This window comes from Taeniopygia guttata, chromosome 7, assembly GCF_048771995.1.
Source record: "Taeniopygia guttata chromosome 7, bTaeGut7.mat, whole genome shotgun sequence".
NCBI classification, from domain to species: Eukaryota; Metazoa; Chordata; class Aves; order Passeriformes; family Estrildidae; genus Taeniopygia; species Taeniopygia guttata.
In genome coordinates, this window is record NC_133032.1 from 25,639,459 (window position 1) to 25,664,903 (window position 25,445).

Genomic DNA, 25,445 nt, shown 5'->3' on the forward strand with positions numbered 1-25,445 from the left:
CTACTGATGATACTTTCAATCCAGTTTATTTTTTCTTGGCTAGGGAGACAGAGTAAAATGCCTCAGAAATGGTTTCTTTCTTGTGGGACCTGCAAACAATACAGACATTCTTGAAATCACAGCTATCTCATCTGAGCACTGTGAGAATGCCAGAGAAGGACCAAATGATTAAAACAGGAGCTGTTGTGGTTACCACAGTCCATTGACTCTGTAAATTGTGTGTAGTGCCTTCACAGCTGAGAATTCATATTGCTTAGGAGATTGACATAGTCTCTGAAGTGACTTTCAGGTAATGTTAGTGACCTTCTAACCCTTGTTAGCACATTTCTTTGGACTCTCAAAGCTGATCATCTTGCTATTAAAATAGGAGTCTGCAGCTTAACTTTTCTCAGTTGTGTGAGTAATAAATGGTGGGCTTCAATGATTAGCCTCCCTGGAGCCCTACTATGTTCCTGCAGGGCCTTGGTGTTAAAACCTCAATAGGTGCTAATATGAAGACTACCTAACATGCATGAGAAGAAGACTCATTCTCTGTTTTAGAAGAGGAATCCAGAAACCAGATTATTTTTTGCTAACAAATTTTTCCAGTTGGGTTAGGAAACAAGTGCAAATCAGCAAGTGCAGTGAGGGGAAAAAAAGGAAAAAATAGTCACCTTAGGAAATAAGCATCCACTAGTCCTCAAGCTAGAAAGCAGCAGGAAGTATTGGGAAAATAACTTGTTGTAAGATGTCTGATTTATCAAAGCACTTACCTGCACAGCATGGAGAAAACAAGCCCTGTGTGTGTCAGTTCTGGGTGTGGGTGCATATGCCAGTGGGTATGTTTGTGTAGGGAGAGAAAACACACCTATAAGAAATGTAAAGAATATTGTTACCTGTGTTACCGACAACAGAAAGAGCATAAACAGGAGATAAAGAGCTGTCTTTTTTGGTAAGGACTGCTGCACATTTGCACATTTAATGACTTCGACTACGGAAAGCTGGTCACAGGGCTTCTTCAGAAAAATAGGAAGGAGTGACCTATTATTTTCAAACAGAAATTCAGAACTGCAACGTGCTGTAGGGTGGATGATCTTCTCCAAATCAGTTACTTCTCTTCAACATGTTCAGTCTTTCAAATGCCTTTTTTAATGGTTTAAGTAGCTGTTTCACTTACTCTGTGCTGTAGAGCCGTGTGAGGTCCCCAGCCAAGCGACACGTGCTGGGCAGTGGTGAATAGAAACGTTACAGGGAGAAAGAGAGCAGGGCATATGTTTTGAATTAAAAGGAAATGCAAGGGAAGTGATTTGCAGAATAACAAAATAAAGAAATTAAAGCTCCATTCCATCAAGTATGTATTCTCACCCTCCTGAACTGGAGCAATTGTCATGCTTCTGATAGGTGAGGAATGCTTGGCTGTTGTAAGAAGTCATCTGCCCATAGGTACCACAGTCACTCATTACATGCCTAAGATCTGAGCCACTGGAAACCCCTGCCACGACTGGCTGTCAGAGTTATCTCCTCAGTAAAAGAGATTTTAATATTTAAAATGTAAATTAAACTCTGCAGGCCTGGATGCAGCTGCAGGGAGGTGGGGAGGGTCTCATATGAGTCTCGTGATGCTGTGGGGCCAAAATCAAAGGGCAGCACATGGAGATGCTAATGGTGTGAGGATGTGGCACCTGAACTCCTTGTCCACCCTTGTACATTGGCTTTTATAATATGTAAGCCTAGAGAGTTTCTCAGTCATCTAAGGAAACAGAAAAACCACAGCTCAGAGTCCCTGTAAAGCCTGACAACACTGTAGAAGAAAAATCCAGAATGTGTCTTTCCTAGTTTTCCCTTTGGTTTGTTTTACATTAATTTTATGGATATAAAGGTGAGCATTAATTTTGTGGATATAAAGGTGAGCAGATTTGTACAGATAGAGCAAAACTACCTTTTTTTTTTTTTTCCTTTTGGGATAATCAGATAATCAGAATGGTTTTCATAGGTGAATTTTTTTCAGTTAAATATAGTCTAAATTCAAGCATGACTGACAAGAAATGAATGCAGCATAGTCCATACCTAAAAATACCAACACTTCCTTTGACTATATTAAGGCTCAGGAAAAAAGCATTTTAGATAAGTCATCTACCTTTGGTATTTCTGTGATTTCTATCACTGTAGTATCTAAGCTTATCACAATATTTTAATATACTTGTTTATACATTCTCTGTTGGGAGGAAATTATATTATTCCTGTTATGACATAGTGGAAAGCATGGCAGAGGTTATATAAGTTGTCCAGAATAGGAAGCAAATTTGTTGAAAAACTGGCATTGGAGTTACCCTTGCTGTTCTAGGGGCAAAATCCCTTTCTCCTCAAACAGCTTTGAGAAAGCCTGGAATTCTTGTCGGTTTTTGAGTCAATGACAAAAGCAGCCTTTTCAAACTCAGAGTCCTCTGGTAACAACCTGGATGTACATCAAGCAGATGTTTTGTCTGCTGAATGTCACTGGGGCTACCAACACACTCCAGCATGTCCAGCAGCCCTGGTGGGCTGCACCCAGGTGTGCAGGAGCCTGCACCATGGAGCTGGCTCCAAATGCAAGAGAGATGATGCTGCAGAGGCTCTTGGTGCAGATAACAACATCAGCCTGGGCAGAGCTGATTGATGCCTAAAGTCTGTGTTGGTTTAATAACTCTGCAACTGGCAGGATATCTTTAGGTACAGTGTCTTGCTGGAGTGTGACATCTTTCAAAAGATACCAAAGGGTGTTTATACACTTCAGTAGGAACATAGATAATGTTACTTTTGGATCTTTTAACAAACCTTCTTCTTGGTGCCTGCCTACCTTAGTGGTCTCTTTCTGTCTTTAGTACTCAACCATCAGTATTTTTTTGCAGTCCTCTTACACCCATATTTTTATTTTCCCTTTAGTCCCTTCTTGTTTTTGTCTTACGGGCCAGGTACAAACCTTACACAATTGCAGACATCAGCATTAACTTTCCCCTGGTTTCAAATTTAACCTATGCTGGAGATTGTCCTCTCCTCTGGACAGCACTAAATCTTCCCTGCCAGAGATAAACTAGTCCTTGGGGCTCAGAGCTGTACTTCTGCAGAGAAAAATGTTTTGCCTTTGGAGTGGACTAGATTGTGCCACATGGCAGGTAATTTCAAAACATTTTCAAGGAAAGCATCCCCTTGGGGCCATCTCAAGGCCTTCTTGGGTAAAGGACACGAGGCAGCATGTGATGCTCTCCATGCCCCTCCATTATTTTCCTAGGGAACAAAGCAGTAAGGCTCAGTGGGGATATGACCTTCCTGGGCTGCAGCTTGAAGGGGGTCATTGATTAAGGGGAAAGGGAAAAGGGAGGGTTTTTCTCTGGTTTTCCTTTCCCTCTGCAATGGAGGGGATTTCTCACAGGCCAGCATGGAAATCTCTGTTTTGCTGGCCCGCTCAGGAGGACTGTTGGTTGGCCATCAGCTTTGTGGGCAGCGCATTAAGCTGATGTAGTGAATAGATTTTTCTAGAGAGAGAGAAGTGCTTTGCTGCAGTGCTGTCTTTACTAATGTATATTCTTCTGCTTTCCATCAAACAGTCAATGAAGGCTCAGGTGAAACCAGTCAAAAAGAGACATCGACCTGTGACATTTGCCAGTTTGGGGCAGAGTGCGATGAAGATGCAGAGGATGTTTGGTACAGTAATTTTCTCTACTCTTCTATTTTAATGAATGTTGTATTATTTAAAGGTACTGTGGTTTGGAAAGCATTACAAATGCTAGATACTCTGTTTTCTGCACAGAGAGATTCATCTCAAAGTGACTGAGGTAGTTATCACTCTGAAAAAATGCATAAAACACTCTGGTTTATAATTTTGGAACATGCACAATTCAGACCAAGTTTAGAAACACAGTTATCCATTTTGTTGCCATTATAACTTATGTTATTCCATCTGGGGTTTTACAGCTTCATACTTCAGTAAAAATAGAATTGGGAGAAATAATTGACCTAAAGCTTTTCCAGTTAAAAAGTATCATTAGTATTATCATCATGTTAATTCATGTGTGGCATTAGAAAGGCTGGGAAATCTGTCTCGCTTTTTCCTAGTTTGTTGGAGTTGAAAACCTTGCCCTCAGTTGATTGAAAAAATGAGACCATACACTTAGACATTTTCTCAATGGAAATGGCTTTAATTTTTATTTTTTAAAAGGGGTTTCAAAATTATTCAGGTTTTTTTATTTTAAACCTTAATTACAAAAACTGAAGGGAAATAATTCTATCAACTCAGAGTTTTATTTTTCATTTTGCCTAGGATATATGCAAACTTACATTAAGCCAACTCTGAGCTAATAATTTCATTGTGGTGTTGGAACAGCCAATAGATCAAAAAGGTCACAATTCACAGAGCTATATTTCTAACAGTGCCCTAATGTCATGCCTGGTGTTTCTCTCTAAGTAACTAGGACAGATTTAGAGAGACAACAAAATAAGCATGCAAATGTCAGAGCTGCTGTCTGGATGGTGCTTCTGGAGCTGTGGGCTAGTGGCAGCTGAAGAATGGATGCACAAACTGGGCAGTGAGGTGTCAGTGAAACACTGAGGCCAGAGCTCTGTTGTGGAGAATCAGAACGGAGCAGACAGGAGTCAATAAATGAATGGTGAACATGATGGCTGGGCCCAGTTTTGGGCAGCTGACCCCACCCAGGCAAGGCATCTGTGCACCCTTGGTCAGGCATGAAATTAGGAACAGTTCTGCTGTAGAGTGAAGGAGCTCAGGGATATGGTCATGGTTATCCATTTGTGCTCATGTTGGTTTTGTCTTGCCAGCCTCTGGGTAATCTCTGGTTCTAATCCTTAAAAAAACCACTGAGTCCTTGCTCTGGCTTCAGTCATCAAAGGAAACTGGTGTTGAAAAACAGGAGCAAGGTGCATCATGGTTATAGGTTTCAGTAATATAATGAAATTTGTGAGTGAGAAATTGCCTAATGTTGACTTTGCTTAAGAAAATTACCCCAGGTGTTATGAGTTCCATTGTCTCCTTGACTGTCTGTCCTTGAGAGCTTTGGTGGTGCAGTGTAGAAACAAAACCATGGTGAAATTAATATATCAAAATTCACAGTCTAGTGCTCATGTTTTCATAATTAAGTGCGCTTCCAAATTGGAAGGCAGGAGAAGAGAGGGGCAAGGAATAAAATTAGCTACAAGATAACATTATTAATCATAAGCACTGAGTAGCAGTGTTTATTTTTTTTTCCAGAAATAGCTTGGTAAAACTGCCTTATCCAACTTACCCCAGTGTTCCCACTGCAGCTTTTGCACAATCTAATTCCTCCCCTTTGAAACAACTTGGCTTTTGCAGAGCAGCATAATGATGGCAGGAGCTGAGGTGCTCAGTCTTTATTGACAGGCACTCTTCCTGCAGGGAAGGTGCTTCTGGAGGCAGGAAGCAGGGGAGGGCTGGCACAGGGAAGATGCTCCCAGACAAACTGTTAGGGGGCAGGAAAGCCAATTCCCATCCAAAAACCCAAACCCCATGTAAATCCTGTGAAAGGTCTGCTTTGAAGTAAGCAACTTCATATGCCATAACAAAGCTCTATTTTCCTTTCCTTGCCCCCTGATTAGTCTTGGATAAGCATCTTCCTAAATAATGAGCCTTTTAGCTGTCAGCTTTTCATGATTTTTATTTCTAGAATAAAAGTGGACTATGTATAGAGGTTGCAGAATCCCTCTTTCCAATATATGTTAGTTGAATTTTCATGTTTGGCACCAGAGGCACATATTGCCCCACTCCCCTTGCCAAGAAATGTCAATTTATTATTTGTTCACTATTTTTGTGAGGATCAAGTACCAGATGTAAGCTGGGCTCCTTTAGCTCTCTCACCTGACTGATGAGGTCTGTAAAATCCAAACAGGGCCAGCAGTTCCTGATGGTCCTGGGACCTGCTATTAGAGGATGTCAATCCCAGCACCAGCAGCAAATCCCTGTCAGTCAGGAGCAGTCTGAGGGTGCAGGGTCAGTGCCTGATCTGCTCCAGGTGAAAGGAATGCAGGCTGGTGGCAGAGCCAGACTTCAGAGAGCTGGAGATGCAAGGCTGGCTGTTTGCCTACTATTTCTAGGGTGCCAGAGTAGATCAGAAAAGAGAGCACAGGTGTGATAGCAGATGTGGCTGGGCTGCTGATGATTTAAAGTGACAATTGACATTCTTCTGCATTGTCACAGTCTATATTTTGCAGACCGTTATCTCCGGTTTAACTCTTTTTTTTTTTTCCTTGGTTATTCATTGCCAGTTGTCACTCATCTAAATTGTGCTATTGTACTCTGTCACCATTATTTTTAATTCTTTTTATTTGCGTAAAACCAATCTGTTAATGGCTAGACTCCTGGGATTCTAATGGGGGGTTGGCACACAGAAGATTACTTGAAGGGGTAAGATTTGTGTGAACATTTTCTGGAAAGTACAGAGGAAAGGCAGGGAAGAAACCTCTGTAATAACAGGTTTTCCATGGCATGCAGAAGCACACATGTGTTATTATCCTATTCTGCAGTCAAGTATCATGAGAGTGAATGCAATTTGGCATTCCATTAGTGAATCTCTTTCTCTAAGTTAAAAACAAAGGCTGTTCACTTGCAAGTCTTTAACATCTTGCTGCTTTAATATGTGAAAGCTTCTTGTCACTAAGAGGATCGTGTATTACTGGCATTATTCCCACCTTTAATGCATTTTGCACCAGTGGGCTTCATGAATATTTAAAGCAGGGCAGTGGCTACACTCTTTAGCACGGGGTGGCAATCTATTGGTAAATCAGACATTTGGTGTTGCTTGCTTTGGGTTTTATTTCTGAGCTGGCTAAGGAATAATTGATTTTGTAAGACAGGGCTACTCAACATGACACCCCAAGAGATATGCTTAAAAGGAATTGAAGAATGAGGTGCAACGTTTTGAACCATGGTGTATAGCTCAGATCTTCCAAAAAGCATGTAGGAAACACTCACTGTACATAAATAGTGCTCACCAAATGGAGTGCCTGCTCTGTGCTGGAGTGGCATAGTGTCAGTGCAGAACCACATCAGAAACCTGGGTACCAGCATTAATCTCCTTCTTATGGGCCACTGAGGAAATAAGAACACTCCCACACTGGGCAAGTCATGGTTTGGATAAATACTGGGCAGCTGTTTCAGAGGTCCACCAATATGCGCAGAGTGGAAGGAGATGAATAATAAGAAAGATCCTTTGGTTGAGTTTCCAGTTGGAAAATGCTGACAAGAGAGGAGCATTTACTTAAAACAAGATTAAAGCCTGCAAACCTCTGACTTGCAGAGTTAATCAAAATCAAAATGATGAATTGGGGTTAAATATGCATGCTCTCCCTTTGCATTCCAAGATCAGCAGGTCAGGCAGCAGCAGCAGGAGGTGCAGCAGTGCCCACAGTGAGATGCAGGTTGCTGGCTGGAAGGCAGACACGCAGCGGTGTGCTCGGACACAGCTTCCCCTGCTGCCTGGCAGTGGCCAGGGAGGTGAGGAGGCCCCTCCAGAGTGCTCCTCTGCCTGCTCCTTCCTCCCTCTGGAGGCTGCAAGTGGAGGAGAGAGGCAGGAGGTGCCTAACCCTGGAATGGGCCACTCAGGTGTTTGTAAAAAGGTGCCTCAATGCCGCTGCTGCTTCCTACAACTTGGTCCTACTCACCCCAAGGACTTCTCCTTGGCTGGGAGTGGAGTATCAGGCTCTGCAATAGACACTGTGCTTGTGGTAGGAAACTTTCTTCCCTCCTCACAAGCCTGGTCCACAATGGAGGAGCCTTTTCCATTCCTTGCAAGTGGACAAGGATCGCACTGGGCAGGTTCAGCTCAGGAGATGATGCTGAAGCCATTCTTGAGGGTCACTGGTGACCCCAGGCTGGGACTTGAAGGGAGGCATCCAGGCCTGGAGGAAGGAGCTGTGCTTGCTCAGTGTGTGGGTTGGTGGGGAGGGAAGGAGGGCTGGTCCCAGGCATGCTGTGCCCCTGGGTGGCATTCCTGGGTGAGGCAGTGGCACTGCAGCGTAATTACAGCAGGTCCTCATGTCCTGTGCCTCTGTCCACATGGCTGGGACAATGAACTCCACTTACCCACAGCAGACAGGCCCATACACAAAAGGTATTACAAAGATGAACTCCTTCAGTCACTTGTTTCATATTTTACTGCTAATCACTGGTACATTTCGTTTGGATAAATGCTCCTATAAGGCAAGCGAACAGTCAGAAGCATGTGAGGAGGGTGAAAGCACATTCTCATGCTAATAAGTGGCTCTGTACATGGGAGATATCTGTGCAAATCATGCAGCTGCCATCTGCAGTGACCCCTGCAATCAATACTGCCCCAGCAATCAATATTTATCTTTATTATAGTATAGAAAGAAAACATAAAAGAAGCTAATGATTTTGCCAGCTTCTCGATCCACGCAGCAATTAGGTCAGTCAGCTTTGGGGCCCTTCCCCCTTCCATCAGTTGCTCTCAAGCAGAGCATTTGCAAACAAGATGCTGTACTGCTATAAAGTACTAAAAGGTGGTTTGAAGTCTCACATACATTACACGGGTATTGGCTGCTTCATGTTCAGCAGTGTGTATAATAACTGTGTGTGACCTACTTGCTCCAGATGCAGAAGCAACGAGCTGCTTTAACATCTACAATGTCCCAGGCATTGTACAGTAGATATATTGCTGTTTTCTGCTGCTTTTCATTCTCTTCTTCTAGTGAAAATACAGATCTGTGTTCATAGCTGGGCATAACACACATACATGTTGGACTTGTGCTCAAATAAGCACAGGAATGGAATAAAATCATTAAACATGCACAATTCTGCAAAAACTTCAATTTCTGCTCAACTTGAGATCATACCTAAGGCATGAAGTGAAGCTGCTGCAGCATAAATCTTCAGCTGGAGATTAATAGTCATGTCTAATAAGAGTCCAGGTAAGGGTGTGCAGAGGGAATTAAAGGCACGGGAGCACAATCTCTGCATTGCACAGCAGCAGGTGACCAGGCAGGTTGCACCCTCTCTTACACCCATGTCACTTACCTTAGCCCCAACCTGATAGCAGAGCTACCTCCAGTGCCTGCCCAGAAATTAGCCCACTTCTGTCTCTGTTACCTGGTAATGCTTCATTTAGTGTGTATTCTGTGGTTAAAAGATTTTTAAATAAAAGGAAAGCAGCTGACTCCCAGGGAAACTATTGAGATGCCATGTTGAGATAAGTGTAGGAACACCATTCAGTGGGTTAAGAGTGAGCAATACTGGAAAAAATGAAGCCTAAGCAACTGGAAATTAGTCAATGAAGTGCTTGCAATGAAAGGCAAAACATGAGGGATGTTAGAAAAAGCAAGATGATGCCTACCAATCTGCATATCATGTTTTCCTTGTGAAGCCTGCTCTAAGAAAGGGCCAGGATGGAGGCTTTTATAGGAGGCTGGTCAGCCAGATCCTGCTGCCTGGAGTATGAGAGCTGAAGAGAGAACCCAGCCATGCTTCTTCATTTGCCAAGTGAACAGAAAAAAAGGTGGGAAAACTAGAAAAATATGAAATTATAGCTTGAATTGCTATCCACAGCACAAATAAGAGCAACATTGCAGCTTAGGTGAAAGATTTAGCTTATTAGAAAATAGTCTAGATGTCGTGTTAGGGTCAGAAAAGAAGATCCCCAGGTAAGCACTGCATGAATGTCATGGTTCCTGTCAGGTTTCTCTCCGGCAAGCTGCTGAGGTACTGTAGGACTCTTTCAGAGGGCAATTTCAACCTAAACTGGGCTAGGTGTAAAAGTGACTTTGTTCCCAAACATAAACAGGGAAAGATCCCCACAGCCTTCAGAAATACCCTAAATTAAGCCAAAAATAGGTGGTTTTCCTCTTTCTCAAAAGGAGTCTGCAGAAGGAGCCAGGAAAGGTATGGAAAAAGCAGCTGGCTTTATCTGCAGCAGCCCTGAGAAAAATTATGATCCATTTCTCCAGAGGAGGATGAGGGAATGAGCTCCTTGTGTTTCCAAACTGATTGCACTACTGGTGCCCTGGCTAGAAGGGTAATGCTTGGAAAAATGATGGCTTGTTTAGCCAGCTGGTGAAATTGTTGTACTCTACATATATATTTTTTGGGTTTAGTTAAAACGAGCCATTTTTCCCAGTCAGGTGAGTTTCACAGAATCACTTTACCATCTCTTCATCCTTCATCTTGTGCCAAAATAGCCTATTTAATTTTGAAGTGAGACTGATTCCCAACTCCTTTAGGATGATGGTTGGGAAAATTTGACCTTTCTCTCCATTGAGTCAACACAATCCTTCAGAGGCTTATGTTCATTTGAGTAAGTCCTGCCTTCCAGATTCTCAGGATTTATTTTCTTAATAACATCCTTAAAAAAAAAAAGGCAAAACCAAAAAAAAACCCTTGTTTTAACATAAGCCAAGATTGTCTGGAGTTACTTATACTTCATAGTGTTTTATTACCAATACACTTTGGAACACTCTGGTAAATAATTCAGCCTACACAAAGAAATTGGCTATATTTTTTCTATACATCGAGGAAGTCTGTCATGTAGACTATATATCATGGCTCTAAATGTTCTCAGATAAATGCAAACCCACATTGTATTCCATCTGTACTACTCACCCAAGCAGGTTTTTAAGGACCACATATGACACATCCATCTCTTATCCAAAAACTAGAATCTCTAACATTTGGTTTTGTAATAAAAATGACATTTTTTATCTTTTGCAATTACAGCAAAACCTGCTGTGTGTCCAGGGAATAATACTCTACGCAATCATAAAGCTTTTAGCTCATTTTTTCCCTTGTGCTCCTCTTTTCAGATGCTCACCCAAACTTGATTTTCAGTTCAGAAGGTGAACTTCCAACTTTCCAACTTAAGCAAGTAAATGGAAGTTATCCTACTGACTTCAGTGAAACAAAAGTTCTCTCCCAGTTTGATAACTATGGAGTAACTTCTCAGTAGCCTGTGGAGCCTTTTGCCTGATAGAAGGAAGAACAATATCAGTTGGATTGTAAATGCTCTGTCAGTCTTACAGTGCAAAGGAGTAACTTGGAAATTGTGATGATAAAAGCAGAATTTTCCTTACTGACTGCTTCAGAGGAAATATTGATTTGTGAAAAGCCAAAAATAATTGCTGAGATTTTGGGGGGTTTTCATTTTTTACCATGCCATGCTCTTGTGGAACCAAGACACAAATTCTTCTGAAATTCAAGGAGAGGAAAGCTTGTAAGAGACACAGTCATCATTTGTCTTTGCAATTAGTAGTCTGTCAGCATTAGATTTGGGGGGGGAAAAGCTGCAATAATTTCAGAAGCGTGGCTCAACACAGACTGATTTTCTGTTAGGTTTCCATGGCCAAGATGCCTGTCTGTGTGTGTGTGTGTGTGTGGATGGGAGGCATGGAGGGAAGGGTGGTCATGGCAGAGAAGCCTGCAGGGACAGAGGACTGTGGAAGCAGGGAAGAAATGTAAAGCTGACTTGCAATTAGTCCAGTTGGCTGTTTGCTGAAGAGTGGGAAGCAGCTGCAGTGGCTGCCCACGTCCAGAGGCCTAGGGAGGGTTTTGGGGACACTACCCAAAGGTGGAAGGGAGGTTGGCCTCTCCTGCCTGGCTGGGGGGCTGGAATGGCTCACCCAGCATGAGCAGGTGAATTAAAGGTCGCTGTGACAGGGGCAGCTGGAGGACGTGGGGTGGTAGCATCAAGGTGGTGTGGCTGTGGAACTGCATTAACTCTGCCCTGCAGCTGTAACAAGGGTGCACGTGTGTGGGGCAGCAACAGCATCCCTCTCTTTTCAGGCAGTGTCTAGGTGCAACAGATACATGTGACAGCATGGTGGAGAGCCACCTTTTCATGTGTTTAGATCAACAGGGGAGCAAATGAACGCAGGGTTTGGGGGTTTTTTTATTCCTCTGCCACCAGCTATGACTGTAGTTTTCAATCCTGGGTAGGAAAGTGTCCCAGCCTTCTGAGCACATGCCTTTATCTGCATTGGGAGGAATGGCTTTGGCAGTGTGATTGTGCTCCTCCTGTACTACGGGGTGTTGTAAAGATGAGCCAGCTCCTGCTGCTTTGTGAGACGGGCACAGGAGGGTCCCCTTGGGCCTTTGAGCCATGGGGCTCGGTTCGTACCCCCACGGTGGTGTTGGTTGTGTAACCCCATGGCTGGGAGCTCAGCAGGCTGTGAGAGTGCACATAAGGGATGATAATGTGGCCGTGCACATCAGATATTAATGTGCATTGACACATAATCATCTGCGTACGTCGAGGCATTACAGCATGAAAGAGCAAGTGCAAAGGCCTTGCAGAGCAACGTGCCTTTGCACCTTTCTTTTCCCCCTGTTTTCTCTCAGCCTTGTTATTTAAAAGTAAGCTTTCCTCCCTCCCTGGCCCCCGTTTAGGCAAAGCCATCCCCCAGCAGTAACGAGAGCGGTGCCTTCCTGACGGCCTATTTAGTCGCAATAAAATGCCGATTGGCCTAATGCGCAATCAAGAAAAGAGTGACATTTATTGCTTTGGTTTTATGATGCTGTGAACTGAGCAAGATTTGGAGCCTTACAGTGCCTTCAGGGGGCAGGAGATCACCAGCAATGAATTGTATTTATACCTTTTCCAATTTCCTACTAGCGTTTTAGCAATAAATAGACTGTGTTGTTATTGAGTTTTATGTAACTATGTTTACAAAAGCAGGAATACAACTTTGTAGCTCAGAATTACATATGTTGGCTAAATAGATCAACAGAGAGAATAACTATGTAAAACACTGGGAAAGCACTTACCAATTTATTATCAAATGTCTTAATGGAATGCTTCATCTCTTCCATCCCACTTTATCTTAACTATTAAAATAGAACTGCATCCATTGCAGAAGGTCAGAGGCTCCTTCACACACCCGTGTAGGAACATCAAGGCCACGGTTTGTTCACACATCTAAGCCATTAAAAATACATCCCGTGCATTAAATATGAGCCTGAGGAAAACTCCGTAGGAGCTGACGCACAGGGCTGACCTCAGCTCTCACAGCCCCTGCAGAGTGGCAGGTGTCCCTTCCTCACAGAGCCCATCTCCTGCCCCAGTCCCTTCCCACGTGTGGCTGTGGCTAAAAGCCTGTGTGAGGTGTGTCCAGATTTAATTGCTGTGTCTCAGCCTGCCCATTTGGTAACAGAGCTCTCCCCTGCAGAACAGCACGGGTGCCCCAGGGACACATGTCCTGGCCAGTGCACAGCACTTGCTCCTTTCCAGGAGCTGCAGGTGGATTCCGCTGATCCCTGTGCCAGCCCTGAAGAAGGTTGCTCTCATCCCATTAGTTTGCTGGCAAGGACATGTCCTTGAGATGGCACATTGCAGTCATTTGTCCGTCTTCCTTTCCCTGGCAGCAGCACTGTCCCTTGGGGCTTGGTCCCAGAAGCAGCCAGCCCGTGGTCATCACGAGGCAGCGAGAGCAGAGCAGATCCCCAGGCAGCAGGAATGCCTGGCTTTGTACAGCAGCTTTTACCTACAGCCCTGAAGGCTTTGTGGAAAAGGGGGTTACTACTGCACCCTCCTTGCAAATGCAGTGATTTGCTTGGGTGCCAGGCTCACACCTGTGGGCTGAGATAATGTGAGGTTATCCTGTGCACAGATAACCTTTCTGCCTCCGCAGGAGGTGCAAATAATGCCTGAAGGAAAGCCTGGAAGTATTCTCCTAAAATGTCATTGAACAGCAGACTGGATTTGGTTTTGTAGTTGAAGACAGCTGACCAAGCAGGGTATCCTGGAATATGTGGCCAGTTCAGATGGTGCTGCCTCAGGCAGGTGCCCCTGGTTAGGTGTGGTGCTAATAACCCAAGGCGGTGGGTCCAACCCCTGCATGGGCTGTTTTACCTGAGGGGATCCTTGTGGGTCTCTTCCACCTCAGAGTGTTCTGTGAATCCCTGGGGAAGCCAGAGGCACACGTGTTTAAGGACACAGAGGGGTTTATGGGGAGAGCTGGTCTGGGCTTGCACATGTGGAGGCAGTTCTCACATTGAGGAATTCCTTTACCACAGATTTTGCTCATTTTAGGAAGGTCCCCACTTCCCTTCCCCACCAGCAGTGGATAGCTCATGTGCAGCAAGGATGGGGCTGGCAGCACGCAGGTCTCTGCTTGCCAAAAGGACATCATCCCTTTACTTTCACTGGTGAATCAGAGTCCACTTCCCACTTGCAGAAATAACTTCTAGTGTTAGCAGAAGTTTTAGCAGAAATTTGCATTTGGTCCCAGACAAAGCTGCAGCTCTTTGTGAGCAGATGGAGCCTTCCTGCATGGCAAGGCCCATGCCAGGACCTGCAGCCAGAGAGTGTCCCATGCTTCCCACTGAACAGTCCAGAGTGAAACTGTGGGATTTGTGGAAACAGTTTTCATTATTCTGCTGGCTTTCAAGAGAGAGTGAACAGTATCAGCAGTGTGAGGCACACAGCAAAAAGCTCCTCATGAAGGACAGCCTCAAGTGTTTAGAGAGAGAGAAACAGTCAGCAAAGCTTTGTTTTAGCACAGACCACAGAGACATGAAGGACACAAGGGGCAGGCAAACCATAGAATGGCATTTATTTTATTCTATGAGTTCCAAATAAACTTTACACATTAGATACCTGCAGACACTTGAATTGGCATGTGCACAGAATTAGAATTTTCTTCTCTGGTCACACAGCTAGCATGAGGGCTTTTCCATGACTCTTCAAACCCAGTCATCAGCCTTGGGATTCTCTGTTTGGCTTTAAAGCATCCAGTGTAGCAAAGATCGCTTTATACAACTTAGTATTTTCTCAATAACAATGATATTTAGAAGGAAAAAAAAAGAAAAAGAGAGAGAGAGGGACACATTTATTTTGCCCTAGAGTTGTTAGCACACAATTCAATGTACTGTTGAGGGCACCAGGGGCATTGGGAAGCCAGGTGAAGGTCACACTGTAATTGGTACTGTGAATTGTAAAAAGGAAGCAAAGATGAAGTTTGTAATTTTTTTCGTCAAAAATTTAGGAAAAAAGTTACAGGTCAAAAATTAAAGGGGAATTAGGACTCAAGTTGCAGTGTCTTGCACTGCAGATGAAAGATTTTTTTTTTTTTCCTGGAGCTGCAGTCTCCAGGATGACTTCTTGAAAGCTGGAGGAGCATGAGCCCAGCTCCCCACTGAGCTCTGGGAGGCAGCCAGTACCCAGGGACTCTCTTCAGGGCTGTACAGCAAGAGCAGTCCATGGTTTTGGAACATCCTCCATGAGGTGCCATGCAAAGCATGCTCTGAAAAATCCATGGGTATTTTTAAGCACTGCCAGTGCATCCCTGCTATGCAGCAGCAGTGTGGCAGCTGTAGCCCAAGCTCCTGGCTCTGTCTCCAGCTACACTACCAGAGTGTCTTGCATATGGTATGCAAGGAAGGCCATCAGTAAATATATTCACCACTTTAGTGCATTTTAGCTTGACATATGTCCAGTAAACAATATTTTGGGCTCTTGTAGTTAAAAAAAAATCACCTGATTATTCAGTGCTTCCTTCTGTTATGATGCTTTGGGGTCCTTCAAATCATTTTCATTATGCACTACATAATAATAAAAATCTCCATGCAATATGCTGATAGTTTTGTGCATGGTCTCTGTGATTTCTAATTGTTTGAATAACAGGATGCTATTGAAATGCCATGCAGAAACATTGCATCACCCTGAGGGAATCAAGCTTTTCTCCTTTTACTCCTGGTGAAGATAAACATTTGAACAGTTGAAATAAGTAAAATATCCCAGGGAAGCCACCGTGCAAAGTAGGCATGCTAAAGCCCTTAGTGCACAAGCAGGGCTGCAAAGGACAAAAAGGAAAAATAAATTAGATAAATAAGTAACAAACATTGAATAAAAGGCACTCAAAATAAGCTGTGCTTTTCTTCTCTTGTGATCTTAAAGCAGAAGAGAAGCACTAACAGGCCCAGGAAAGAAATACTGCATGCTATTTTTGTGCTGCCATTATAAAATATGTATTGTTTATTGTTCTGCACTGCAGCTAAAGCTTTGCATCAACCTCAAAAATTACAGCAAAATTTGTTTTGAAGGAGACACGCAGAGTCTTTATTCTTTAAGCCTCTTAATGATGTTCTTAAGAGTGCAGTGATAGGATTTCAGTCTCCTGGCAAGCACAGACAGGTTGTAGGGTATGATTCATAGAAAGTGTAAAACACTGTGTGCCAGTGTGCACTCTGAATATATTTTATGTATATGTATGTCAGCAGATATATGATGTTCAGTGCATGCCGAAGCAGGCAATGATGCCAGGCAGTTTTGGGTGCCATCCTCTTGGGCTGTGCTCCAGGTGCTGCAGAGACCACTGTGGGGTACCTGAGTTTGGCCAGGCTACCAAACATCCCTGGTGCCTCTGCATTGAGCATATCAGCCCTTGCCTCTCTGTTAGGGGTGTAATGGTGCCAACCCATTTCTGTAGGGCTCTCTGAGACCACTGTAAAGCTCAGAGGTGTGCTTGGAGATGGGCTGAGGGTCAGAAGCTCAGATTTATGTGCTCCTTTTGATACTCACATCAAAACAAAGGTGTGTCCAGGCTGCCTGGAGCAATCCAGCTTTGCTGCCTGTGTGTGCGGGTAGCTTGGTGGGTGGGTGACATGCCAAGGTGGGTACAGAGGTGACCTGTCCCTGCTCCCCAGTGAAGGGCTGTCACAGGCTGTGTGTCTGAGCAAGCTCCCTGAGCTCCCAGAGGTTCACCGTGCCCAGTCCCTGCCTAGAGCTCATTCAGATGTCTCTGCATGATGTTGTGTTGAGACATTAAACACCCCCAAAGCTGCCTGGGTAAATGAGAGCTCCCACAGCCTCCTGACACGCGGCTGAGCCGTGCTACAATGCCTGTTCCAGTGTCAAGGCAGAATGTTAAGCCTGGCTTCATTTCAGCTTGCCTGCTGGTAATGTCAACAAAGATGCCCTGTGTACCAGAAAGAAAAGCCTGGATGATAGAGAAGGCATTTGAGACTGATTGCCAGGTTCTTTATGCAGGCATATATACTGCCAGGTTTGCTTTAATGGCAAATGGGCACTAAATGGGCATTTAATGTCCTACTCAGAGGGGTTGGGGGCTTGGAGAGATCTATGCTGATATCCAGAAATTTGAGTTTCTGATCACCGTGTTCTAGTCAGAGCAGAGGAAGATAAGAAATGTCTCTAGTTGAAATATCATAAATGTACAACAGCTGTGTTATTATTTATATGCTGTTTTGTGGCAAAGGTCTTTGGGCTTTTTTATGCTGCAAAATTTTCTTGGGGTTTTCATTGCTTTTTCTTTTTTTTTTTTTTTTTTTTTTTTTTTTTTTTTTTTGTGCCTGGAGAAAAGATATAAAGTTTAAAATTATCGCAGAATGGAACTTCACCTTCCCTGTAAAATAGTGCTCTCTGAGACATGGTGGGATCTCACACTTGACCAAATTAGCATATGTGCTCAAATATCAGAGCTCTGACTCGTAAAAATAACACTGGATTTGCATGTTCACATTTTTAGCTCTTGCCTCCCTGTCTCTTTGGTTTTATGCCTGTTTTCTTGACTGACAATTCTCTTTGTGGCAGATTTATTGCTGTTCTGCTGTTTGGACCCTGTAATCAACTAGACATTTGGCTGAAGACGTTAGTCATTTCATTAAGTACTTCTCTCTCAGATATCTCAGGCACAATTTTCTGTTGCTCTGGTTCCAAAAAGCAAATGACCCATGGCCAGCAAAGTCTGAATATGAATCTTTAATAAACAGAGGTAGGTACCAATGCTCTCAGGTTTCCAAACAGCAGAGGGCTAATTAAAAGATGCTGAATGGGGAAGGACTGCCATTGCCATCTCGCTCTGATAGAAATGTGCCTGCATCTGTTCCCAGTGAAACCACTATTTTGGAAGCATTGTCTCATTTCTCCTCCTTGCTTCCCATCAGAGCTACATAGGAAACCTTCCTCATGCTACGTTCAGATACTGCATAGCAATTTTTTAAAAATTATTTTTCAGTAATACATTGCTGGGAACAAAGACTCAGTAGTTGTCTTAGGAGTAAAGATAAAGCATAGAGTATGTTTCTTTTTGTCATCACTGTGTCACTAATGATTATACTCTATTCATGAACTAAGAAAATAGAATTACAGTATTCTCCTACCCTTCGTGGGCAAAGAACCATTCTCTCATTTTATTGAGATTCCTCCCTAAATCGCAGCTTCTCCTTCTAGGGACAGCCCTTCAGAGCCATGAATCCTCTCTTCAGTACCTTGCTCTCTGCAAGCAAAGGTACTCTCTGTGCCCAGAAAATAATACCTTATGTTATCTGCAGAAGCGTGGGGTGCTAGGAGACTGTGCACTCACCCATGCCTGGTTTATTGACCCCATTAATTTTTATGGAGACTGATTGAACAGGAAGCCAAGCTGGCTGCTCCAGCTTGGCCAAGCAGCCTGGTGCAGCCCATCCCCATCACTGCTGGCACGTGGATCAGACTGAGGGCTGGGCAACACTTCTTCATGATCAGGATCCGGGCTGGAAAGGAGTTCTTTGTGCTCTCCTCTCATTTCCCTGGGGAAGGAAGAAGCACAATAAATGGGTGAAATCCCAAATTGCCCGTGGGTTCACTGGTGCTGCTGAGCAGCCTCTTTGCAGTTCCTGCCTTGCTGGAAGCTGCCAAAGCTCACAGAGCACAGTGCAGCAGCACAGACCCCACAAGGAGGTGCCTGTCAGCGTCTCACCTGCCTCAGGCTAAGCTCAGCTCTGCCAGCTCTCCCCCAGGCATCCTCCTGGGCCTCTCCTGCATCTTACCTGCAGAGCTGCACCTCTGCCTGCAGACACTTTCTGGTTCATCCTGGGTGTGGCATTCTCATGACAGGATCCAGCATCATCAAGCAGTGTTGCAAGATCCACCATGGGGAGGTAGCCCAAAATCCATTCAGGAGGTGCCCAGGCTTGTCCCTTCAACAGTCTTTTTAGTTTGCTTTGGTGTTTTTTGCTTCCATGATCACCAAAGGAACCACATTGATTGCTGGATGTTCAGCTCCTCCAGGATTATCATCATGTGACATGAAATGGAATAAAATGAAGTGTATGAAAGAAAGGGAATGCACTGGAGACTATCACAATGACCTGGAAGAAAAGGCATAAGAAAATGAGCCTTATTTAATGATTGTTTATGGTGGCAGCCCAAATTTTAATCAATTAACATATGAGCCCATTACTTGAAGATGCAAAGGACCTGTAGAACAGTATTCCTTCCTTTCTCAGAGGAGCTGCAGGGTATCTGCTGACAACCTGGAGGCTCTCCTTCCTCACAAAGGCTTTTAAAGCTGCATTTCTGACTGCAGAAGGTGTGGTTGAATCTTACACATGTATTCTGTGTATGCTCTTGGGTGCAGTTTCATTCTGTGACCCCTTAGGAGACCTCCTTGACCTTCCCACAGTGTCTTGAGCACCAGGAATGCTCAGTCAGCCTTTCTATTGCCAGGCTTACTTCAGTGCTACACTTAGAAACACAGAAAGAAAATAGATTTATTGATAGAACTATAATCAAAAGTCATAGGCAGGATGATAACATGGTCAAATGATCAAGTTAGTTAAAATTCAAGGCATACTGGAGTGCCTCAGGGATTGGGAAGCTGCAGGCAGCCAGCCAGCCCACTGGACACACCCTTGGCAGTGGGATGGGTGCTGCCAGCCCTGTGCATGACAAATATTAGGGGGAGGCTCTCTTCAGGGTAGGGGCTTTCTGTAAGAGAGCTAAAGGTACTCTCTGCACCCAGAAAATAACACCATTGGTACTGTCACCTAACACATACCCTGAGCCAGTCACAGTTTGGTTCTTGTTTAACCCAAGAGAGTCCCACTCTTGCATTTTATAATGCTTCAAGAACTGAAGGCGCCTTTACAGATTTTCATTGCATTAAGTGCTGCTCAGCATGTATTTATTACCTCGCTGGTGGATCCCACTGAAGTCTGAGCTGTTCTCAGAGGCTACCTTTGCCTGGGCACACACATTTGGAGTACATGCCTCACCTCTTTCCCTACAATTTGCCCTTCTGGAATCTGGTCCAAATGGCAGACTTTTGCTTCGTCCATTTTGAAAAAATGTGTTGGAATACCATCGTTTTCCCTGATAAGAGGAGCACTATAAATTAAAAAGAGCCAGCAACACAGGCACATTAATCTTCCTTGTGCAATCCTACCTTTTGCACTTCCTGACATATATTAGATGTCGACTTAATTGTGCAGCCTTGAAGTAGGATTTGAGTGTATAAGTGCAAGAGCAGTAATAAACTGCGCATGCAAGCTAGAAGGTGTCTGTTGAAAACTGTGCCAGGAGTGGATGATCCTTGCAACAAGGAGATCAGGGCGGCAAGTTTGGTGTTCTTTCAGCATCCCTCTAGTTGGCTCTGAAATTCAGGCTTCACACAGGGGATCCTATCAGGCTTTGGAGCATATGGTGTCATCCTGGGGGAGTCCTTTCCTGCTTCAGTGTGATCTGACCCCACCCCAAGCACGTGGCTTATGGTGCATCCTGTTCATGCAGCTGCTGCAGGGGTTTCCTTGGAAAGTAGGGCTGGTGTCACGGTTGAAATTTTAGAATGGGGTACAGAAAAACTTTGGTTCTCTTCTCAGTTTTGCTGGAAGAGGTCAGAAAAGTCATTTTGGGTCTTTGTGTTTTGGAAGGTATCAGAAGATGTAAATAAATGCCTAGTGGGCTCTGAAGCAGTCTTTGAAATCAGTGGGAAATAGGTCTCTGAGATTCCAGAAATCCCACACAAAGTGTTTGCATGCATCTTTAAGCATTTAAACACCTTTGAAAATATGTCTCTAAAGTGTCTAACTCTGAGCATAGGTTCCTGCATCCCCTAGGTATTCTTGAAACTGCATCCAAAGTTGCTGAGATTTCCCCTAAAGAGCACCCTTTTGTTGTAATTTTCCCGTTGGCTTAATTTTCTCTTGACTTGAAACATAATATATATTAACCTTCACTCATTTTTCTGTAGCAAAATGTAGAGAAATGAAGCTGTTTCTTAGCTGGTTTATTACAAAAAAAAGGAGCATATGGCTGATTGTGTCCCATCTGAAATGCAAATGGTAGAGCTACGTGGAAAGAATTGCTATTACTTGAGCAGTAAATGTTTCCTAATGAAGTGAATTTGACTAAGGTGGGAAGCTGGAAATGGCTGCAGGAAGAAATGATGATGGTTAATATTTCAGTGGAGCAGAACATTCTTATTCTGCTGATAAGGAGATTCTTGGGAAATGCGCTGGATTTTTTTTTTTTCTTATATTCTGTATGTTTATCAGTGTGGGGAAATTGCTACGCACAGGGAGCTAGACGCTTTTCTTCGAGTTATGAAATCATGTAATTTAATTTATAACCACAGCTTTTCACCACTGGCCTCTTTCTGAACTGAAGTTTTCTTTATTTAGTGAACATTTGAGGTAAATAGACCTACCCAGTGTAAGAAAAAAATTCTAAAAGAAGACAACTACCAGTTCCACTGTTTTCCATCACCCTGGGCACATTGCTGGAGGCCAGAAGCCAAATGTGGTGATGAAGATGTCTGACCCAAACTCTCCAATTTCCTTCTTCCTCTTTCCACCCAAGTTTTGTGTATATCCCTTTACACCTCCAGTAGTCAAAGGTGTCCAGATGTCTGCTGCAAATGGGAGGTGGAGTGACTTTTAAACACTTCCTTAAATCAAGCAGCGAGGCTGGAGGCTTGACATTTCCATTAGCTGGCTTTCCAAAGGGAGGGCCGGGGAGCTGGCACTGCGAGCTTCAGCACAACCAGTGGGCTGGGAGACAGAGCATCCATCGCACTGCTTTGCCTTAATGTCAGAAGGAGCCAAGAAGAGTTTGGATAGCAGCATGTGCACAATTACGTGCTCAGAAGAGCTGGAGCAGCTGCCAGGTTAGACCTCTGGCTTTGTCCCCAAGCAAGATCACGTTGGGCTTGCAGAGGCTGGGCTGTCTGTTACACGGCACAGTTGGGGGACAGAAGATGAGCGTGCCTTTCCCCTGCCGATGCCCAAGGCTATCTGACGTTGCTAATGATAATGAAATAGCAGAAACCTAAAGAAAAGAGTCTGCAGCCTGCTGTCAGTGGAAATAATTAGGTTTCTCCATCTTAGAAGCAATAGCGAGGCTTGCTGGGATCAGGATGTGCCCATGTTAGTGTGTTAGTTCAGACCCAGAGCAGAGTGTGGAAGTGAGTACCTCCCTGTGCTCTGGTTCACGTCACAGGGCAGCCCAGGAGCTCACAAACTGGTTCTGGAGTCTCTGGAGATGGCCCTGAGCAATCTGGGGATGGGGCCACCATTGCCCTGCCTGCATTTGTCCACACTGCTCTTGGACATGGGAGCCTTCACCCCTCAGAGAACGTGACACCAGGTCAGGAGACCTTCCTGAGTAGCACCTCCGTAAGGCTTTTTGCTTGCTGAGTAATCCAAGTGCTTCCTAAAGTGCTTGTGCACAAAGTCTTCCCTAAAACAGCATTCTCCTGGTTTTAATAGTGAGTGGCCTCTCTGTGTCCAGGAGCTGGGGAGATCCCACCAGCCCGAGGCACAGAGAGAGTGCGGTCACATCCCTGCTCCAGTCTCAGCCTTGGCAGCTGGTTTTATCCCAGTGGGGTGAAGTGAGGCTTCAGTTTCACATCTGTTACAATCAGAGTGCCTCTAGGTGCTGTAATTATTTTCAGAATTATATCATAAATCAATATAAACCCACAATATGGTATTCCATGCAATGGACAGCACCTGAACAGAGGAGAATTGTGTGGCTTCTTTAGTTTGCAGGAGGGCTCAGCAGCTTGCTTTATCTGCATATCTCTTTGGTTTACAGGGGATTACAAGTGGTAATGCTGTGGTACAATTTTCCATGTAAAACACACTTTTATCTTTCTTTTTGCTTGCTTTTACGTGCCTCTTCCCTCTCCCTGCATCTCATTTCCATCAAGAAATACAAATGACCTCTTGACAGAACATTCTGCTTTCATTATGTTGATTTGCATTGTACAGTCAGGGTAATACAAACACTTATATTTCTGAGATGTATTTATGGTGTCTTGAAAAAAGTTTCTTATATTAGCCTCTTCTTTTTTCTCTTTCTATATCTTTTCAGGTGTGTGTGCAACATTGACTGTTCTCAAACCAACTTCAATCCTCTTTGTGCTTCCGATGGGAAATCTTATGATAATGCATGTCAAATCAAAGAGGCATCATGCCAGAAACAGGAGAAAATTGAAGTCATGTCTTTGGGTCGATGTCAAGGTAACTCTCATAACAAAACTCATTTCAAAGAATGTTTTCAATTTTTGTTCAGGGAGAAAAAAACAGAACCAGGGCTGGCTTCTTATTTGGTAATTGTTATGTTTCCATTAGGCTGCTGCAGTTGATACTGTAGAGCACAGGCTGTGGTGAGAGGCAGAGCCCTCTGTGATGCAGACACAGCAAGGCATGAGGGGGACACCACTCCTAACGCTGCCCACAGCCTGCCCCCAGCAGCAGCAGGGCACTGCCCAGCCCTGCCCTGGCTGCTGCCTCAGTCACCAGCCTCCTGCCCCGAGCAGCTTGCCCAGAGCTCTGTCTGCCAGGCAGCAGCTGGAGCAGCACAGTGGGAATGCCCCTCAGATGCATTTTGCTACCCAGGATGGATCCTCTGGCGCTCCCTTAACCGGAGCAGCATGAGACAGTCTCGGGAGAGTCTCTGAAGAGGTGCTCCCAAACACAGTGCTTGGGCTGGTTCTTCAGCTGACCCTGGCTGGGCCCCATGATGCCCAGGATGCCTGGAAGGAAGTTTTCCAGTCATGGCTTGAGGCTCTCTCTGTTCCTCCATAAATACAGTGCTTCTCTGTGCCCATCCCTTGGGCTACTACATCACCTGTAATCCTTGAGCTGATTTTAAAAACCCTGTTTTTCTCTAAAATGAAAATGAAGAGAATTTGCCTTTCAATAGTTCCTGTAAAAAAAGTGTCTGCTGAGGCTCAGACTCTCAATGGCTTTTTTCCTTAGTTTCTGACGCATAAATCCTCAATACATCTACTTACAAGGCCATAGTATACAAGGTGTATTAAACACATTCCAGTTTACTCCTGTCCCTTTAAAGTGAACCACCCTAAGTGGCAGTTCATTTCAGGGTGCATATTAAAATTCCCCAATTTCTTCAAGTAGAGCAGAAATGACAACTCCTGCTTCAGGCTGATATATTTACCCCAGCTGCAATCTGTTATCACATATTGTTAGAAAAAAGATCCTGCTGTTTTCACCTGGCAGGCCCAGGAGAGCCTTGCAGCCAGCAGAGGTGATGTGTGAGCAAGTGAGGTTAGCTCTGCCTGGGCACTGCGGTGGGGGCACGGGCTGTATCGAGTCCAGGCTCCCCAGGCAACTCAGCACATTTCTTTTCACACAGACAATGCTACAACAACTACAAAATCAGAAGATGGGCATTATGCAAGGACAGATTATGCAGGTACGGCCTCTGTTCTGTGAGAATCACAATTCACAGGATCTGTGTAAGTCTCTTTTCTCCTTCATTTGCTGAGGTGAAGTGTCTTCATATTCTAGTATGGTTTTCCTGGTTTACTTTAACACCATCTTTCCATTACCCTTTCTTTTGCTACAAACTCTTAATAAATGGGCTGCTTCTATTTTTGTCAACCAACAACTACTCTGGCCATAAAACACCTGTTTTGACAGAGGAAATAAGTAATGTAAATTATTTGCCAGAATTAGCAGACATTATTGAAAATTACAGAACCAGTGTACTAGATTATGCATATTTTGTCATGATATACAGGTTTAAGGAAGTGAAAATCCAGCTCATAGCACTGCTGGGATACCATGAAACACTGCCATAATAGATATTACCTGTCAGCATTTAACTATGAAGTTAATAAGGTTCTTAAAATGTGGGGGGTTTAAGTGATAAATGGGTTTAATTTATTTAGAAGCTATAGTAAAATATAATGGCTGAATAGCCCTATATGGCACTTGAAATTAAAAACATGTAAATACTAGTAAGGTTTGGGAGACATTTTTTACACCCTTTGCCCGGGAGGATTGATGTAGAAATTGAAGGTGTGTGTGCACGTGCATGCAAATGTTCACAGCTCACATGGAGAAGGAAAGCCTCTGGGAAAGTCTGGTGAAAATGGGTCAGGTGATGCACTCATTGCTTCAGTTTCATGATATTTCTGTGGTTTTGAAGTGTATGGAGAGAGTTGGTGTGGATGGCTGGGTTTGCCTGAGCTCAGGTGAAACCCAGGTGACAGTTTCACAGGTGTGAACATTTCCTGCTGGGAGGGTGCTGAGGCAGTATTGAATCCAGCTGGTCATCTTCCGTGCCATCCCTGTGACAGGGGGGTACCTGGCCTTAGAAATGATTGTTCTGTTCTTACTTAAAACAGTCTGTGATGATTAAAACATAGAGCTCTGAATAAATGATGTGTCGGTTAGGCAGAGCAGGGTGAGGTGTTGCAGCGCAAAG

The 25,445-nt window shown here is 44.1% G+C and overlaps 1 protein-coding gene across 1 annotated transcript in view; it reads left to right on the forward strand.

Moving 5' to 3' along the window:
- Positions 1 to 25,445, forward strand: part of TMEFF2 (transmembrane protein with EGF like and two follistatin like domains 2) — a 124,180-nt gene that overhangs the window by 68,160 nt on the left and 30,575 nt on the right. The window contains exons 5-7 of the mRNA XM_030277817.4: positions 3,564 to 3,660; positions 23,082 to 23,230; positions 24,369 to 24,428. Coding sequence (XP_030133677.1) covers positions 3,564 to 3,660; positions 23,082 to 23,230; positions 24,369 to 24,428 — 306 coding nt within the window. The remainder of the gene's footprint in view (positions 1 to 3,563; positions 3,661 to 23,081; positions 23,231 to 24,368; positions 24,429 to 25,445) is intronic.